At 42.8% G+C, this 21064-nt stretch overlaps 1 protein-coding gene across 3 annotated transcripts in view; it reads left to right on the forward strand.

Annotated features, from left to right (window-relative positions):
- deptor (DEP domain containing MTOR-interacting protein) overlaps nt 1-20236 on the forward strand; it is an 83537-nt gene extending 63301 nt beyond the window's left edge. For all 3 annotated transcript variants that reach the window (XM_068032207.1, XM_068032206.1, XM_068032208.1), the window contains one exon: nt 16859-20236. In XM_068032207.1, the coding sequence (XP_067888308.1) occupies nt 16859-16987 (129 nt within the window). In that variant the 3' untranslated portion in view covers nt 16988-20236. The remainder of the gene's footprint in view (nt 1-16858) is intronic.
- Nucleotides 20237-21064: the final 828 nt, after the last annotated feature.

The following is a 21064-nucleotide window of genomic DNA, read 5'->3' on the forward strand; positions in this document are numbered from 1 at the left end:
ACACTGTTTGGGATCTTCTCACTGCTGCTCTCACGCATTTTAGTCTTCAGAAGGAATTTTCTATCACACAAGATCAGATGGCAGGTTGTTCAACCTTGCCCGTCTTAGAATGAAGACCAAAGTACGGAAAGTCCTCATCAGGGAACTCCTCTTTGCTGACTGCTGCATTAACATCTCACACTGAAGAGTGTCTGCAGAGACTCATCGACAGGCTTGCATCTGCCTGCAACAAATTTGGCCTAACCATCAGCCTCAAAAAAAAAAATGAACATCATGGGACAGGACGTCACAAATACTCCATCCATCAATATCGACGACCACGCTCTGGAAGTGTTTCAAGAGTTCACCTACCTAGGCTCAACTATCACCAATAACCTGTCTCTCGATGCAGAAATCAACAAGCGCATGGGAAATGCGTCTGCTGCTATGTCCAGACTGGCCAAGAGGGTGTGGAAAAATGGCACACTGACACGGAACACAAAAGTGCGAGTGTTTCAAGCCTGTGTCCTCAGTACCTTGCTCTACGGCAGCGAGGCCTGGACAACGTATGTCAGCCAAGAGTGACATCTCGACACATTCCATCTTCTCTGTCTCCAGAAAATCCTTGGCATCAGGTGGCAGGATCGTACCTCCAATGCAGAAGTCCTCGAGGCAGCCAACATCCCCAGCATATACACCCTACTGAGCCAGCGGCGCTTGAGATGGCTTGGCCATGTGAGCCGCATGGAAGATGGCAGGATCCCCAAGGACACATTGTACAGCGAGCTCATCACTGGTATCGGACCCATCAGCTGTCCATGTGCCACTTTAAAGATGTTTGCAAACACGACATGAAGTCCTGCGACATTGACCACGTCGTGGGAGCCAGTTGCCAGCGATCACCAGAGCTGGCGGACAGCTATATAAGTGGAGCGGAAGAGAGCCGAGACAAAGAGACTCAGCAGTAGGCAGGAAAAGAGACAGAAGTGTAAGGAGAGAGCCAACTGTGTAACGACCAACTTCACCTGCTGCGCCTGTGGAAGAGTCTGTCACTCTAGAATTGGCCTTTACAGCCACTCCAGGCACTGCTCCACAAACCTATGATCACCTCCAGGTGCTTGCCCATTGTCTCTCAAGACAAGGAGGCCAAAAAGGAAAGGAAAGGAGTCTGTCTTGAAGACTTTGCTAGGGAGGCTTCTGGTAAGTATGCAACAGTGCCACCTGTGACATAAGTAGGCATGACAAGAAAGTATGACACTTACAGGAAGTGTTATAGTTGAGGTCTTATGATTGGACTCAGTGCCCCTAATTAGAAAAGGGGAAAATCAGCCATGATAGCAGTGACCCTAGCTAGAAAGTGGACAAATGTGGACTTTAAATGAGAACATGATCTGGTGTAACTACAATCACATTATCTGCCTACTGTTGCTATTGGGGTTCATACGTGAATAATTACCAACTGGATAAAACACCAGATGGTGTCGGGCATAAATAGAACCATACTCCAGCAGGAATCAATGCCTCTTGGTAGGGGGTAAGGAAAAATTATTGACTCGCTCTCTACAGGAAGTTTTGTATTCTAGTTTAGTTGAGATCTGTGACCAAACAAGTCAATGATTTTGAAATTATACTGTATAAGCTAAGAACGCTCATGATTTGTGTGCATTCCAGATTATGAGCCTGAATGTTGATTCATTAGCATAACATTTACTTTCTGATGGGCTAATCTTGTGTCCAAAGTTGGAGCATTTCAGAATATTTGCTTCTCCCATACGTTCATTTTAATTGCTTGTGTCAGCTGTTTCCAGCTTTTCACAGTCAGTGCTTTTATTGGCGGATTGTCTTATGAGGAGAGATTGAGGAAACTGGTCTTGTATTCTCCTAGAGTTTCGAAGAATATGAGGTGATCTCATTGAAACTTTAAAAATTCTTACAGGGGTGGATGTAGATGGGATGTTTCCCCTGGCTGGTGCATCTAGAACCAGGGGATATAGTCTCAGAATAAGGAGTAGGCCATTTAAGACTGAGATGAGGAGGAATTTCTTCACTCAGAGGGTGGTGAATCTTTGGAATTCTCTACCCCAGAGAGCAGTGGAAGCTCAATCATTGAGGATGTTCAAGACAGAAATCGATAGATTTCTGGAAGCTAATGACATCAAGGGATATGGAGATGGCGCAGGAGAGTGGTGTTGAGGTAGATGATCAGCCATAATCTAATTAAATGGCGGAGCAGGCTCAACGGGCTGAATGGCCTACTCCTGCTCCTGTGTTTATTGCTTACTTGGAGTATCTGGAGCAGCAATAGCACAGATTGGTCAGTATTTGTAGATTGGTCACGTCAAGTAGCAGTAGCTCAAAGTGATGTCGGATGCTTCTGCAAGTCCTCGTTGGTATCAAAACAGTTGCTGATTTCCCCATGTTTTAATTCAGTCACCACCACTTACATTGTCCAGGCTTATCTATCCTTGGCAGCTGCCAATATTGGGCAAGTGATACTAACAGTTTACCATTTCCATTACCTTCAATTACAAAAACATATAACACATTTAAGTGAGCTAGCTATTTTAGACAATCCAGTAAGTATTTTGCAACTTGTTTAAGTGCTGTTAACTATTTACCTGAGTGCATCTGAGCGCTGTCCACCCCAATAATCCTTTTAATGCCCCAGAAAAGCTGATTGAAGCTACCCTAAGTCTCTACTCTCTGACTGTCAAAGTGTTAAGTGTGAACAGTTGACAGGCTTCAATCAGCTATTGGCTTAATATAGATGATCTACCGGTTGGCTCCACAGCCACTTGGAATCCAAACTGCCTGTCTTCTCTCAGTAGGCTGTCAAAGATTTTTAAAAGGTTGTGCTGCAAAGAATGAGAACTAAAGACACACTCTGCAATTGGTAGTCGAAGCTCTATTCACCCAGCATGACCGCTTTTATTTCAACTTTATCCATGTTTGCGGCCAGTTCCCAACTTGCTGCTCCTTCCAGCCAAGTTTCAGATGAATTTAGTGTTCACTGCATTAGCAGGCAAATTATGTTCAGCTCAACCTGCTGCTATGTATCAATAGGAAATCCCCATCTATAGAATTAGCCCATACCGCCTCCGCCCTCCGGTGGCTCTGGTGCAGCACCCGCCATTACCAGCCCCTGTTGTCTGAGAAAATGGGAGATCTTAACTGCTGTGAAGCAATTAAGTCATTGGTGATGAACTAACGTTCTAAAACAAGTGATACAGAATCTCTCAAATTAGGACAATGTTCAGAGCTGTTTGTGTACCAGGAGGTTGCTTTAAAAAAAATCTTAATATTAGACTGCCTAACTACAGCTTAAAATCCTAGCATCAGTAGTTATTGTGCTGTTACAGAAATATGCCCATATCTGGTGTTAGCATAGTCTGCTTTAGGTTGCTTGAAATTACTAAGTGCCAGGAATAATTTAGGCATCAAGTACAATGCTTGGATCTATTAAATCATTAGTGCCAATACAAGTTGTAACACCTCTAAACTAACTTCACAAGAAACATTCCTGTTTTTGTTGCCTTTTTGGATGTTTGGTGTATCTTTAGGCTTCACAATTTAATCATCACAAAATTAAGGTCATTTTGAGTGAAGCCAAACTAATGTTCCATATTGCAAGTGGATATAATTTAAAAATGAGCTAAATATTTAAACTTAAAATATTTAATTATGAATATTAAGATCAATCAACACTTTTTTAAACTTTGTTGTCCCCAACCCCCCCCCCCCAATCTTTCAGTGAGATTCACCTTTTTAAAAGAAAAAAGACTGATCCGTTATACTATTTATTGCAGTATTTATCCTATAGTCTCTTTGTTTTCCAGCAATCTGTAAGATGGAAAATACTCAATGGAAGTAAGCCAAATAATGAGTTAAGTTGATAACCTTTAAGCCTAAACCTGGATGTGCTTTTATTAAAAAAAAAAATTACCTTCAGGATATTCTGAATGACTTGGAGGTTAAAACACTGTGTTGCATGGATTAGAACAGTTCCAGTTTTGATCCTTGGTCTCTGCTAAATTAGTTGATCTCTGCCAGGGCAGGGTTAAGGCCTTGATAACTGTCTGCAATGCTCCATGGGTTAGGAATCGGGGGAAATCAGTCAGGGCTTCCTCCCCTGACCACATTAACAGCATCCTGTGATGGAACTTCACATGTGATATCAAGTGAGGACAAGATTGAGCTGTGATGTGATGGTCTCCACAGTTGAATAACATACTGACATTGACAATCATGAATAACCTATGAATAATGGTCCTGTAACTAAAGAGTGAGTGCCAACTCTGGACCGTACATGAGCAGGTCATCAGGAGATAAAGGGAGGAGCAAAATTGGTGTTGAAAGACAAAATGCAAATACATTGAAACAAATGTCACTGGATGATGAAATGCAATTTCCTTTAAAGGTAATGAGACAATAACTTCATAAAAGGGGGCGGCACAGTGGTGCAGTGGTTAGCACCGCAGCCTCACAGCTCCAGCGACCCGGGTTCAATTCTGGGTACTGCCTGTGTAGAGTTTGCAAGTTCTCCCTGTGTCTGCGTGGGTTTCCTCCGGGTGCTCCGGTTTCCTCCCACATGCCAAAGACTTGCAGGTTGATAGGTTAATTGGCCATTATAAATTGGCCCTAGCATAGGTAGGTGGTAGGGAATTATAGGGACAGGTGGGGATGTGGTAGGAATATGGGATTAGTGTAGGATTAGTATAAAGGGGTGGTTGATGGTCGGCACAGACTCGGTGGGCCGAAGGGCCTGTTTCAGTGCTGTATCTCTAAATATAAATTTAAAAAATATATAAAATAACTATCAAAATTAACACAAAATGCTGGAAATACTCAGCAGGTCAGGCAGCATCTGTGGAGAGAAAAACAGAGTTAACGTTTCAGGCCTGTGACCTTTCATCAGAACTGGGAAAAGTTAGAAGTGTAATAGACTTTAAGCAAGTGAATGTGGAGGGGAGGGGGGCGGGAGAGAAAGACGAACAAAAGGGATTGCCTGTGATAGGGTGGAGGGCAGGGAAGATTAAATGACAAAAAGTATCATGGTACAGAGCCAAAGGAATGTAATGGGACAAGTAGGGAAACAAAGATGTGTCTGAATGAGGTGTGAATGGCAGGCTAGCAGCCATTGAAATACCGAGTAAAGGGAATTGAGAAAGAAACAAGGGAGAGAGGGGCGTATCAGCTGCCTCAATTTCTCTGCTCTCCTCACTTGCTCTAATCTATGTCCCTCTGAGCTTACAGCACTCCTCTTAGGTCCAGCCCGAGCATCGCATCAGACCTGCTGACAAGGGTGGTGGCATTGTTGTCTGGCGTACCCTTCTCCTCCTCAGGTAGTCCCATGGGATCGAAGATGACTTGCTTCCATTCGTTGGATGGGTTTTGAGATAGCTGATAAGTCCAGTGTGTGATCTGCAGACTCTGCCTCATGAGGGGCAGATGGTGCTTGAAGGGTCAGGTAGATGAGTAGTTTAGAGGTTTGTGTGCTCCCTCTGATGCCTCGACTTCGCTTCTGCGTGTTCCCGATGAATTCTCCCGAGGTGTACAGTGCCTTCCTGAATGATCTTTCTCCATCTAGGGCGGTCACGAGCCAGGGACTCCCAAAAATCAACAGGGATGAGGGGTGTTTGATCTCTTCAGGGATGCTTTGAGGATATCTCTAAATTGTTTCCGCTGTCCTCCTGGAAGTCTCCTGCCATGACCAAGTTCTCAGCAGAACAGCTGCTGTTGGAGTCTAGTGTCAGGCAGGCACATAACATGTCCCACCCAGCAGAGCTGGTTTTGGGTGATTAGCACCCCGATGCAGGGCAGCTTGGCTTGAGAGAGGACGCTGCTGTTGGACTGCTTATCTTGCTACTGGATTTGGATCTTGCGGAGGCATTTCTGGTGGTAGGAACATAGGAAATAGGAGCACAAGTTGGCCATTTGGCCCCTTGAGCTTGCTCCACTATTCAACTAGATTATGGCTGGTCATCTACCTCAACTCCATTTTCCCACGTTATCCCCATATCCCTTGATATCTTTAATACCTAGAAATCTATTGGTCTCTGTCTTCAACCTACTCAATGACTGAGTCTCCACAGCCCTCCGGGGTAGAGAATTCCAAAGATTCACCAACCTCCTGAGTAAAGAAATTGCTCCTCATCTCAGTCCTAAATGGCCTGCCCCTTATTCTGAGACTGTGTCCCCTGGTTCCAGACCCCCCCCACCCCCGCCAGGGGAAACATCCTTCTTGCATCAACCCTGCTGAGCCCTGTAAGAATTTTGTATGTTTGAATGAGATTACCTCTCATTCTTAACGCTAGAGAATATAGGCCCAGCCTCCTCAATCTCCTCTTTTTTTTTTCATTCATGGGATGTGGGCATCACTGGATATGCCAGCATTTATTGCCCATCCCTAATTGCCCATGAGAAGGTGGTGGTGAGCTGCCTTCTTGAACCGTTGCAGTCCATGTGGGGTAGATACACCCTCAGTGCTGTTAGGAAGGGAGTTCCAGGATTTTGACCCAGCGACAGTGAAGGAACGGCGATGTAGTTCCAAGTCAGGATGGTGTGTGACTTGGACGGGAACTTGCAGGTGGTGATGTTCCCATGCATCTGCTGCTCTTGTCCTTCGAGGTGGTAGAGGTCGCAGGTTTGGAAGGTGCTGTCTAAGGAGCCTTGGTGCGTTGCTGCAGTGCATCTTGTAGATGGGACACACTGCTGCCACTGTGCTTTGGTGGTGGATGGAATGTTTGTAGATGGTGTGCCAATCAAGCAGGCTGCTTTGTTCTGGATGGTGTCGAGCTTATTGAGTGTTGGAGCTGCACCCATCCAGGCAAGTGGAGAGTATTCCATCACACACCTGACTTGTGCCGTGTAGATGGTAGACAGGCTTTGGGGAGTCAGGAGGTGAGTTACTTGCCGCAGGATTCCTAGCCTCTGACCAGCTCTTGTAGCCACGATATTTATATGACTACTCCAGTTCAGTTTCTGTTCAATGGTAGACCCTAGGATGTTGATAGTGGGGGATTCAGTGATGATAATGCCATTGAATGCCAAGGGGAGATGGTTAGATTCTCTCTTGTTGGAGATGGTCATTGCCTGGCACTTGTGTGACGCAAATGTTACTTGCCACTCATCAGCCCAAGCCTGGATATTGTCCAGGACTTGCTGCATTTCTACACGGACTGCTTCAGTATTTGAGGATTCGCGAATGGTGCTGAACATTGTGCAATCGTCAGTGAACATTCCCACTTCTGACCTTATGATTGAAGAAAGGTCATTGATGAAGCAGCTGAAGATGGTTGGGCCTAGGACACTACCCTGAGGAACTCCTGCAGTGATGTCCTGGAGCTCAGATGATTGACCTCCAACAGCCACAGTCGTCATCCTTTGCGCTAGGTATGACTCCAACCAGCAGAGAGTTTTCCCCCTGATTCCCATTGACTCCAGTTTTGCTAGGGCTCCTTGATGCCATACTCGGTCAAATGCTGCCTTGATGTCAAGGGCAGTCACTCTCACCTCACCTCTGGAGTTCAGCTCTTTTGTCCATGTTTGAACCAAGGCTGTAATGAAGTCAGGAGCTGAGTGGCCCTGGCGGAACCCAAACTGAGCGTCACTGAGCAGGTTATTGCTAAGCAAGTGCTGCTTGATGGCACTGTTGATGACACCTTCCATCACTTTACTGAAGAGTGAGAGTAGACTGATGGGGTGGTAATTGACCGGGTTGGACTTGTCCTGCTTTTTGTGTACAGGACATACCTGGGCAATTTTCCACATTGCCGGGTAGATGCCAGTGTTGCAGCTATACTGGAATAGCTTTGCTAGGGGTGCGGCAAGTTCTGGAGCCCAAGTCTTCAGTACTACTGCCGGAATGTTGTCAGGACCCATAGCCTTTGCAGTATCCAGTGCCTTCAGTCGTTTCTTGATATCACGCGGAGTGAATCGAATTGGCTGAAGTCTGGTATCTGTAATGCTGGGGACTTCAGGAGGGGGCCGAAGTGGATCATCAACTCGGCACTTCTGGCTGAAGATTGTTGCAAGTGCTTCTGCCTTATCTTTCACACTGATGTGCTGGGCTTCCCCATCATTGAGGATGGGGATATTTGTGGAGCCACCTCCTCCAGTTAGTTGTTTAATTGTCCACCACCATTCACGACTGGATGTGGCAGGACTGCAGAGCTTAGATCTGATCCGTCAGTTATGGGGTCGCTTAGCTCTGTCTATTGCATGCTGCTTATGCAGTTTGGCGTGCAAGTAGTCCTGAGTTGTAGTTTCACCAGGTTGACACCTCATTTTGAGGTATGCCCTCCTGCTGCTCCTGGCATGCCCTCCTGCACTCTTCATTGAACCAGGGTTGGTCTCCTGGCTTGACGGTAATGGTAGAGAGGGAGATATGCCAGGCCATGAGGTTACAGATTGTGGTTGAGTACAATTCTGCCGCTGCTGATGGCGCACAGCGCCTCATTGATGCCCAGTTTTGCATTGCTAGATTTGTTCAAAATCTATCCCATTTAGCACAGTCATAGTGCCACACAACACGATGGATGGTATCCTCAATGTGAAGGCTGGACTTCGTCTCCACAAGGACTGTGCAGTGGTCACTCCTACCAATACAGTCATGGACAGAAGCATCTGCAGTAGGCAGATTGGTGAGGACAAGGTCAAGTATGTTTTTCCCTCGTGTTGATTCCCCCACCACCTGCCGCAGACCCAGTCTAGCAGCTATGACCTTTAGTACTTGGCCAGCTCGGTTAGTAGTGGTGCTACCTAGCCACTCTTGGTGATGGACATTGAAGTCCCCCACCCTGAGTACATTTTGTGCCCTTGCCACCCTCAGTGCTTCCTCCAAGTGGTGTTCAACATGGAAGAGTACTGACTCATCAGCTGAGGGAGGGCAGTAGGTGGTAATCAGTAGGAGGTTATCTTGCCCATGAGACTTCACGGGGTCCGGAGTTGATGTTGAGGACTCCCAGGGCAACTCCCTCCCTACTGTATACCACTGTCCCGCCACCTCTGCTGGGTCTGTCCTGCCGGTGGGACAGGACATACCCAGGCATAGTGATTGCAGTGTCTGGTACATTGTCTGTAAGGTATGATTCCGTGAGTATGACTATGTCGGGCTGTTGCTTGACTAGTTTGTGGCACAGCCAACTTTGGCATAAGCCCCCAAATGTTAGTAAGGTGGCCTTTGCAGGTTGGGTTTGCCGTTGTCGTTTCTGGTGCCTAGGTCGATGCCGGGTGGTCCGTCCAGTTTCATTTTTTATTGACTTCGTAGCGGTTAGGTACAACTGAGTGGCTTGCTAGGCCATTTCAGAGGGCATGTAAGAGTTAACCACATTGCTGTGGGTCTGGAGTCACATGTCGGCCAGACCAGGTAAGGACAGCAGATTTCCTTCCCTAAAGGACATTAGTGAACCGGATGGGTTTTTACAACAATCGACAATGCTTTCATGGCCATCATTAGACTAGCTTTTAATTCCAGATTTATTAATTAAATTCAAATTCCATCTTCTGCTGTGGTGGGATTCGAACCCATGTCTCCAGATCAATACCCTGGGTCTCTGGGTTACTAGTCCAGTGATAATACCACTACGCCACCGCATCCTCATATGACAACCCACCATTCCAGGGATCAGTCTGGTGAACCTTTGTTGAACTCCCTCTATGGCAAGTATATCCTTCCTTGGGTAAGGATACCAAAACTGTACATAATATTTCTAAGTGTCCAGTTATCACATCCTTTATAATAAATTCTAGCATTTTCCCTGCTACTGATGTCGGGCTAACAGGTCTGTTGTTCCCAGTTTTTTCTCTCCCTCCTTTCTTAAATAGTGGGGTTACATTTGCTACCTTCTAATCTTCAGGAACTGCTCCAGAACCTATAGAATTTTGGAAGATCATCATCAATGCATCCACTGTCTCAACAGCCACCTCTTTCAACACTGGGATGTCAATCATCAGGTCCAGGGGATTTATCAACTTTTAGTCCGATTAATTTCTCCAGTACTACTTTTTTTTTGCCAATACTAATTTCTTTCAGTTCCTCATTCTCGCTAGTCCCTTGGGTCTTTAGTATTTCTGGGAGGTTTTTTGTATCTTCATCCATGAAGACAGACACAAAGTATTTTAGTTTCTCTGCCATTTCCTTAGTCCCCAGTATAAATTCTCCTGTCACTGCCTGTAGTGGGCCCACATTTGTCTTTGTTAGTCTTTTCCTTTTTACATACCTATAGAAGCTTTTACAGTCTTTTTATGTTTCTCGCTAGTTTACTTTCATATTCTATTTTCTCTATCTATTTCTTGGTCCTCCTTTAATGAATTCTAAAATGCTCCAATCCTCAGGCTTAATACTTTTTTGGCAACTTTATAAGCCTTTTCCTTTGATCTAATACAATCTTTAACTTCTCCAGTGCTTTCAGGTGCCTGCTGTAAGTTGTCCAAGTCTCTGAAACATATAGGAGCACACTGATCACTGCTGCCCAGTAAAACGCAATCTTATTCTTAGGTTTGAGATTCTGATCCTCAAATACTCTCTTTCTCAGTTGGTCAAAGGCTGAGCTGGCACATTGGAGCGAGGATCAATCTAGTCTATGTCAGCCTTCACTGAAAGGAGGCTCCCAAGGTATGGAAAACGGTCGACAATTTTCAGGATCTTTCCATTGAACGTGATTGACAGGGGGAGATATTGTGCTTTGGGAGTTGGTTGGAAGAGGACCTTCGATTTCCGAGTGTTGAGTCAAAGACCCATCTTCTCATATGCTTCAGAGAATCAACAATGATCTGGAGCTCAGTTTCAAAGTGAGCGCACACAAGTGTCATCTCTATATTGAAGCTTGATGACTGACTGAGGTTGGAGTGATTTTGATTTTAGATTGAAGGCGACCTAGTTTAATCAGTTTCCTGTCTGTTCTGTCGATTATTTTCGTTCCTACAGGCAGATTGCTGGAGCGAGGTGTAGCATTGCAGCAAGGTAAATGGAGAAGGGGGTTGATGCAATGACACAGCCTTGCTTGACCCCAATCTTGACTGGGATAGGGTCTGTGGTGGTTTCATTGATGAGAATCCCGGCTTGCATGTCATCGTGGAGTAGATGGAAGATAGTGGCAAACTTCTGAGGGCGGCCAAATTTGAACAGGATTCTCCATAAGCATTCGTGGTTGACACATTCAAAGGCTTTTGTGAGGTAGTAAAAGACCATGTACAGCAGTTGGCGTTCCTACATTCTTCTTGGATTTGTTGTGCAGTGAAGATCATGTCTGTGGTGCCTCTCTGGGTGAAAACTGCGCTGCGACTCTAGAAGGAGCTCTTCAGCCACTGGGAGGAGACAATTGAGGAGGATGCTTGCAATGATCTTCCCTATGGCAGACAGCAGGGAGATTCTTCTTTAGTTACTACGATCAGTCTTGTCTCGCTACCTAGCAGAGGCTGAACCGCCAGCTTTCTGACTCTTCCTGCTACCTCCCCCAAACCATTACCACACTACCAAACATCAAGCCATTATATCCAGGACTGTCACTGACCTCATCTGCTCTGGAGATCTTCCCTCCACAGCCTCCAACCTCCTAGTTTTCCAACCCCGAATGGCCTATTTCTACTTCCTTTCCAAAATCCACAAACAGGACTGTCCTGGTAGACCCATTGTTTCAGCCTGTTCCTACCTCATTGAACTAATTTCTTCCTATCTCAACACTATTTTCAACTTCCCTTGACAAGTCTCTTCTCACCTACATCCGTGACTCTTCCAGTGCCCTTCGTCATTTCAACAGTTTCCTGGCCCTCACCACCACCTCTTCACTATGGTCATCCAATCCCTCTACACCCCCAACCCGAACCAGGACAGTCTGAGGGCTCTCTGCTTCTTCCTTGAATGGAGGCACAACCAGTCCCCATCCACCACCATCCTCCTCTGCCTGGCTGAACTTGTTCTCACCTTGAAAAACTTCTCCCTCAACTCCACTCACTTGCTGCAAATAAAAGATGTTGCTCGGGGTGCCCGCATGGGTCCCAATTATGCCTGTCTTTTCGTGGGATATGTGGAACATTCCTTGTTCCAGTCCTACCTCTTTCCCTCACCTCTTCTATTACATTGATGACTATATATCAGTGCCGCTTCCTGCTCTCACCCTGAACTGGAAAATTTCTTTGGCTTTGTTTCCAATTTCTACCCTTCTCTCTCCTTCACATAGCCCATCCCTGATTCTTCCCTTCCCTTCTTTGACTTCTCAGCCCATCCCCAGAGATGGAGACAACCAACCAATATTCACTATAAGCCCACAGACTCTCTCAGCTACCTGGACTACATTTTCTCTCACCCCACTTCCTGCAAGGACTCCATTCTATTCTCCCAGTTTCCGTCGCATCTGTTTAGACGATGCAACCTCCCATACTTGCGCTTCCGATAAGTCTTCAGTTTTCCTCAGCCGAGGATTCCCGCCACCATGGTTGACGGGACCCTCGACCCTGTCCAATCTATTTCATGCTCTTCTCTAACCTCTTGCCCTCTCTCCCAGAACAATGTTACGGTTCTTCTTGTCCTCGCCTTCCACCCCAGCAGCTTCCTATTCAACAGATCATCCTCTGCCATTTTCACCACCTCCAGCCGGATGCCATCACCAAACACATATGCCCCTCCCCTCCCCTTTCAGCATTCCAAAGGGACGGTTCCTGTTCAGCACCCTCCTCAGTTACCCCCAACACCCCACTCTGCTACGGCACCTTTCCATGCAAGTGCAGGCAATGCAACACCTACCCTTTTACCTCCTTCCTTCTCACCGACCAGGGCCCCAAACACTCCTACCAAGTGAAAGTGATTTACTTGTACTTCTTTCAATTTAGTATACTGCATTCGCTGCTCATGATGTGGTCTCCTGTACATTGGGGAGATTAAATGCAGATTGGGTGACTGCTTTGCGGAACACCTCCGTGCAGTTTGCAAGCGCGACCCAAGTTTCCTGTTGCTAGTTCTGCAGCACAGATCTTCAGTACTACAGCCAGGATGTTGTCAGGACCCACAGCCTTTTGCAGTATCCAGTGCCTTCATTCAATCCACACACCTGATCTCGAGCTTCCTGTCACTTGTCATTCTATACCTTGCTCCCACTCTGACCTTTCTGTCCTTGGCCTGCTACAGTGTTCCAGTGAACCTCAACGGAAGCTCGAGGAACAGCACCCAGCACCTCATCTGTCGACTAGGCAAATTACAACCTTCTGGACTCAATTTTAGATAATAACCTCTGCCCACATTTATTTTTGTTTTTATGTTTATTTTTGCTGGTTCATTTTCCCCAGCCACCCCACAACCATTTCTTTCTTAATCCCTTTACTTTGTGTTCAGACAGCTACCATTCACATCTCATCCAGACAACTCTTATGTTTCTTTACTTGTCCCTTTGTGACTGCCCTTGGCTTTGTATCATAAAATCTTTTGTCATTAAATCTGTCCTGCCCTCCAGCCTATTACAGATCTTCCCTTTTGTTGTTCACCTCCCCCCCCCCCCCCCCCCCCAAACAACACCTTTCACTTGTTCAAACCTATTATATTTCTAACTTTTGCCAGTTCTGATAAATGGTCACACACAGACCTGAATCATTAACTCTGTTTTTCTCTCCACAGATGCTGCCTGACTTGCTGAGTATTTCCAGCATTTTCTGTTTTCGTTTCAGATTTCCGGCATCCGCAGTATTTTGCTTTGTGTTATCAAAATTAACTTGTACTGTTAACAGCATTACTTGACACTGGTGCAGACATTGAATCTTTAATGCATAAGTGTGCACAAATGTAATGGAAAATAGCTGTTTGAAGAAGCAGCTGCGGCGGATTTTAATTTTTCCTCAGGGTCTAAGCAGACCCAAGCTCCTGAGTTGTTGATAGACTGGTATTTAAAATGAATTGTGTTTATTCACATCACTGCTTCAATGGTGAAGGCCTTTCAGTACTGCACCCCAGCAGGCATTTTTCATATTCTCGCACAGGTTCTCTCATTGGACCATTCAACAGCACAGACAGTGTCATCCTGTGCTTGACAGCAGTCATCCACCTGCACTTCCACTGGGGCCTCTGCATACAAGCTGGAGTAGGGATCCTGGCTGTACTTACTTTCCCTAGTTTGAAGATGCTAGCATCAATATTCTCCCTTTCAGAATTTGCCCATGATGCCAAACTTGATGGTGTGGCAAATAGTGAGGATGGTACAAATCAACTGCAACAGGACATAGGTAGGCTGGCAGCATGGACAGACAGGTGGCAGATGGAATTTAATACAGAGAAGTGAGCAGATGCATTTTGGCAGAAGGGATAGGGAGAGACAATACAGACTAAATGGCACAGTTCTAAAGAGTGTGCAGAGACAGAGGGACCTTTGGGTCCATGTGCACAGATACTTGAAGGTGGCAGAACATGTTAAGCTCACGCTTATGCAAGGAGAAATTATGCATATATGATGAATTCATGAAAAAAAAACTAACATACCTGACACATGACAAAGTGGCCCAGACTCAAATGGACCAATCAAGAGAAAGAATTGTGACTGGCAATGGCGGCATGCGAGTAAAGCAGCAGCATGTTCTGGAACTATCGGAGCGGAATCAGTGTTGGGTTTAATTCAGGTATTAGTTCAAAAGTAAAAATGCCATCTTTTCCAACGAAGGGGAAGGACCCTGCCTAAGATCACCATCTTTAAACTACACATAGGCAGAGACTGGAGTTGGCCTTGAACTCCGTACCTGAGATATTGAACTAGGCTTTCCCCATTGAACTGTGACTGAGACATAACTAGAGCAGTCTGCAACAACGCATCCGGTGAACCAGAAAAAAAAGGAAAACCTGTCCTGCACCATTTCAAGTCAGCATCGGAGGGAAAAAGCAAATTTTAAGTAACTCTTTTTCAAGCCATCGGGCCTAAACGCATGTTATATTTTAATCTCATCTTTTCTTGTGTATATCTGTATGCATGAAAGAGTGGGTGAATTTGTGTATATTATAATAACATTTATCTTTCTTTTAAACACAAGAAAACCTGTCATTTGTCTGTTTGTTGACCGTTAAAATGCTCGGGTTAAAACACTTTTTAAAAACACGCTATCTTCGGTCAGTTGACAGGTGAAAAAAGGGGGAAACCATCCCTATCATCTCCCATCTGTCCATAACAAAAGTATGAGATGTTGGGCTTCGTAAATGGAGGTATTAAGTACAAAAGCAGGGAATTTATGCTGAACCTTTATAAAGCTCTGGTTAGGCCCCAACTAGAGTATTTTGTCCAGTTCTAGTCACCACACTTTAGGAAGGATATGAGGGTCCTTGAGCGGGTGCAGAGATTTACCAGAATGGTTCCAGGGATGATGAATTTTAGCTACAAGGAGCTAAAGAGATGGAGGGGAGATTTGGTAGATGTGTGCAAGTTTATGACCGGTTTGGAGAGAGTAGAAAATGATGAGCTGCTCCCAATAGCTGATGGTACAAGAGGTAGGGGATACAGATTTAAGGTTTTGGTTAAGAGATGGAGTGGGGGATGTGAGGAAGAACTTTTTAATGCAATGAGTGGTAATGGCCTGGAACTCGCTGCCTACAAGGGTGGTGGAAGCGGAGACGATGAATAATTTCAAATTAAAATTGGATGGGCACTTGAGGAAAATAATCTTGCAGGGCTACGGGGATAGCCTGGGGGAATGGCACTGACTGGATTTCTCTACAGAAAGCAAACCAGCATGGACTCGATGGGCCGAATGGCCTCCTGTGCTGTTATGACTCTGCATCTGTAAGCATCCCCCTGTCTACTACTATAGTTTCTTCCTCATAATATTGAACTAGGTTTGTTAGGCATGACACACCCTGTATAAATGCATGTTTACTTTCTCCAAGTGCTTAGTCACTTCGTCCTTAATTATAGATTCCAGTAACTTCCCACAACAGATGCTAGACTAACAGATCTGTAACTTCCTGGTTTCTCTCTCTCGCTTTCTTGAAATAATAAAGTTACATTTGCAATTTTCCAATCTAAAGGGGCAATTTGTCAATGAAAATGGTATTGGAAGATTATGGCTAAAGCATCTGCAATTTCCACACCTACTTTTAAAATCCTGGGGTGGAAACCATCAGGTCCTGGGGATTTGTCAGATGTTGCTACCATTATTTTTCTAATACTGTTTACTTGCTTACGTTAACTTTAGTGAGTTCCAGTCCTTGATTCATTATCAATATTTTCCTTTGAATATCAGATGCATTATCCTTCATTGTGAAGACGAGGTAATTATTCAAATCTGCCATTTCCTTATTTTCACTTGCAATACTACATCTATCTGTTTTAAAGGGCCCACAGTACCCTAGACTATCTTTTACTCCTAATATAATTGTAAAAGGTTTGTGTTAAATCTTGATATTCTTCACAAGTTTCATATTCCTTTTTGCAGCTCCTACTATATTTGTTTTGTCTTCCTTTGCTGGTTCTTGTATCTCTCCCAGATCCCTGAATCTACTCTACTCTTGGCACTTTTACATGCTCTTTCAGTTTTGTTATCTCTCACCTCTTTTGTTGACCATGACTGTTTTATTTTCTAAGTGCAACCCTTGCCCCTTAGGGATATATAGTGGTCCTGTATGAAGCTAAATACAAGCAAGTTATTAGATATATTCTAGCTCTAATCTATGAGTAAACAAATGCGAATAATTAATACCGAGCGATTACTTGGTACTAACGTAAATGCCAGCTAACGTTGTGTTTCTGCATGATCTCACAGTTGCGTTTAATAACTTGTTGGAGATTTACTTTAATGAAACATCTCAAGTATAAAATTAGAACTTGATATTCTGTGCTTGCAAAAACTTTACAAAATATTAAACTTAAAGTATTTTATTGACATTTGGTGCTAATAATTTCACTCTCAATTTTAGGTTCGACAATTTGTCATTTCTGTGAATGGCCTGAATGTTCTTCATGTAGATTATAGAACTGTCAGCAATCTCATTCTCACTGGCCAACGTACCATAGTGATGGAAATCATGGAGGAAATTAACTTCTGAATAGGAAATGGTCATTTGGAAGCATGCTACCAATGATGCAGTAACACTGGAGGATAAAAGTGAAATTGGAAATGCACACCTGCTCCTGTGTATACCAGATAAGGGAATGTACGAGATAACTCTGCTTTAGGAGTTAAAACATTGCCTTGTTTATATAACTTTAATTTGCTTACAACTGCCTCATTATCTGAATGTTTAAAGTTTTCTTGACACTGGAACTAGGATGTGCTTTTTACGAGCTGCCTGGTATGTGAATTGTGTTGCAATAATGCATCAGATACTTGAACACTGAAAATGATTTCTGTTGGTGCATGTTTTAGCAGCCTAAATGGACATCCTGTTGCTCAAGTGGGATGTAGGGTGTAATTAGATGAGTTATATTATACACGTGGAAGAAATAACCTCAACGCTTGAAAAAGTAGGTTCCTGTTAATACTTTGGGAACCAAACAAATTTGCAAGTATTTGTTATTATCTGCCCACCGTCCCCACATCAGTTTTCTATTCCTTCGATGAAACTAAATAAATATGTACAAAATGCTTGTATGTAAACCAACACGAGAGATAATTGTGAATTTAAAAATGTCTTTCTCATATGGAGAATGGGGTCTTAGAAAATGATGGAATGAGACTCCCTAAAATTAGAATGACTATTGTACAATACAATATCAGATGCAAAAGAAAGATTTGGTGTTTCTGAAGGCAAAATGTGCTGCTCTAAGTCATAAAACTCTAGGTGACAAATCTTCAGTTTCTTATACCTGCTACTTTGCTGTATTGAATACCACAATTAAGCTGTCATTTCAATTTATTGGGGAATAATAGTTCAGAAAAGTATTTTTTCTTTTAGAAGCATTAAGGTCAGTTCAGTGTAAATGTATTCTAGGTACATTTCTCTAATTTCCTTATGAACAGGGCATGAGAAAATGTTAATGTACAATGTTGAATGTAGAAATGAGACTCTTCTGAATATTCGTATCAAGAAGCCAAAGTTTACTGATCATTCTACTCATTAGAAAGATTGAGAAAATCCTAGGATGGTGCATTATTTAGCTTCAATAAAGGGAACAAAGCAAAAAAGAAAAACTTGCTTTGATTTTTACCTCTGAAATTTTCATTGGAAGAATACTAAGTGAAACTCCAGATGAAATAAATTGTGTTGTCTGCTGTGGGATTGCCTGTAATCTTGAGCCTCTACTCCAGATCAATTACGGAGTCTGCTATTACCTATGATCAGACCAACTACTACCCTCACCATGTGGGTGGAGGTATCCCTCATCTGATCTGGTAGTTCTAATCAAGAATGAAGAAACAATATCAAGGATGTAATTTGTATTTGAACTTTAAAATTTCGTTTAACTGTAGGATAAATCATTAATTACAATTCAAATAGATTTTAGTAAAATATGTTCAATGGTACCAAAGTTTCTGTGTTCAGTATTTTTAGTTGGATTTTTTATGAAGTGGTTCTTTTCTTTTTTAAATTTTCTACAAACTAATATCTATCTTCAAAATTTAATATGACACACCTTGTAGTTTGAGCTTACCTCAGATTGACATTTTGTGCAGTCAGATTTCAAGCTGTTGGATAAATCTGATCTTGCATGTAGCATTAGCTGCAGTATTAAACTCATGCTACGTTAAAGGGGGCTTGTGGTAAGCAAGAACAAGACGTGTGAACATTCTGAAGTTTTTTTTGTATAATCTGTACATAATACATTTATCTACCTCATTGACTCTGTCTAAATTGGAAAGGAAAGGCAGGATGTTTCTGCAGTTTAAAGGTTTGGTTTGCATTAAAGCAATATGACCAAATAGAAAAGGGGAAATCAAAACACCCTAGTTTGAATAGGTACTGTTAGCCACCATACACTCCCAGTAGGGTATGTCTTATGAGGCAAAATGATAAATAGATGTTCAAGCTATAGATGCTGGGCAGGCCTAACATGCTCTGAGGCTAACTTATGAAACAACAAAAGCATAAAATTGTTAGGAAATATAAAATAGTGCCACTTTTGATTTGTAGTTTTGAGGAAAATAATAGGCATTATTAAGTATAATCTAGTACATTATATCCGAGGTGCAGTTAGTAAACTAGATGATCCCTTTTTTGGGCATTAGGTTTCAACTCAAGACTCCAATTTGTGAGTACCAGAGATATTCCTATATACAGAGTGAATCGAATTCCCTATTCAACCATTGTCTATTTTACAAGATAATGTGTAATGTTATTTGAGAATATTTGTTTAATTTTTTTAAACTAATTGTGAGGCTGGTTTCATAGACCTTACAATGCTACCATGTATATTTGCTTTTTGTTCAGGATTCCAACAGTGTAATTCATAACTCTAGCCTATCAAGCATAGTCTTGGACAACTGCATAACCAAATCTTTTCTCAATTATTATATGAGCTTTTTTGGTGCCATTTCTATTACAGCTACTTCAGTTAATCCTCTGCCAAGTATGGTCTACAGTGGGACATTCACAAGGATTAAGGCTTCCAGCCTTTTGTTTCAAGAAATGTTATTGGTATGCAAATATTATAAAAAAATAAGTAGCCTTCTGTTTTTAAAAAAAAAACATTTTGGTAACTTGTGTGAAGGTATACAATTCTAAGCAAATGTAAGAAACGTTTACACTTCTGTTTAGATGCTTCAAAAGATTAATCAAAATATTTTGTTTTGGTGCTATTAAACTTTTGAATGGTTTATTAATCAGTTTTTAAGTAATCAGTCTGAATTAGGTCTTTCCATGCATGTTCACATCAAATCTTTTCCGGTAGGTCTAAAGTTGGAATAATTAATTTTGATCAGTAACAGAAAATCAAGGACTGCAGACATTGGGAAGGAAAATTCATCTCGTAATTCTAAATTTTCATTTTAGCTCAACGGAGGGATGGAGGTTAGATCACATTCGCACTGCTAAAACGTTTTTTAACTTCACTTTCTCACTCACCCCATCCATATTTGCTTATGAGTAGTAAGGCTAGTCTGCAGATTTTAATAAAGTTTGAATACTGTTTTTTAAACATTTTTGTGGCTATACCTAGAATTGACCAGAAAATGCCCATAAAAGTTTAACCTTAGTTCAGACTGGTCATGATGACTGCCTTTTAAAAAGAATAATCAGAATTTAGATACAAATTTATTTTTGTAGATGGATATGTGGCTTTTTATTGGCTGATGTTAACTGTACCAAGATGTATGTCATCGCAAACTGTTGTAGCTGAAAATATGAAATAAACCCATGTGTGCTAAGCAGTTCTTGGAAAGATTTATTATTGTTCTAACGTAATGTGCTTTTCACTGCAGAAAGCAGGTTACACATAAAGTAACTGACTTATGTTAGTGTTCTAAATGTAGCTCTTCAAGCTTGCACTGTTTGATTTGATCCGGTCCTTTGTTCTGTACAGCCATTGGTTATGTGTTGTGGTTTGTTCTGGCTTAGGCACAAAGAAAAAATATCGATGGGTGGTGTTGACTTTGGGCAATGGTATGAATATTGAATCATATTACTGATTTTCACAGGAGAGATGTATAAAGGCCGACATCCAATACCACCCAAAGTCAAATTACCTCAATGCTGTGATTCCATTGCATTGTTTGAGATGCTAAACCCAAGAGAATATTTACTGCAGATCTGTGAAATTGGAGGCACAAAATGGCAAAATACAGGTTCAAGGCTGCTGTTCGGAAGTACCTTTTGACACAAGGAGTAATTTAATACTTGGAACGATTTGATGGGTAACATGTGAAGCCAAAACTTCTGAAGTCATTCTAGAGGCAGTCAAATGCTGTGATTGAAGGACTACAGGTTTAGAACATAAGAAATAGGAGCACTCAATCAATAAGATCTTGGCCAATCTACCTCAACTCCATTTTCCTGCCCTATCCCAATATCCCTTGATTCCCAAAAACCTATCGATCTCAGTCTTGAATATACGCATCAGCTGAGCCTCGACAGCCCTCTGGGGAAGAGCATTCCAAAGATCGACAACCCTCTAAGTGAAGAGGTTTCTCCTCACCTCAGTTTAAAATGGCTGACCCCTAATTCTAGATTCTCTAGCCAGGGTAAACA

This window comes from Heterodontus francisci, chromosome 5, assembly GCF_036365525.1.
Source record: "Heterodontus francisci isolate sHetFra1 chromosome 5, sHetFra1.hap1, whole genome shotgun sequence".
Taxonomy (NCBI): domain Eukaryota; kingdom Metazoa; phylum Chordata; class Chondrichthyes; order Heterodontiformes; family Heterodontidae; genus Heterodontus; species Heterodontus francisci.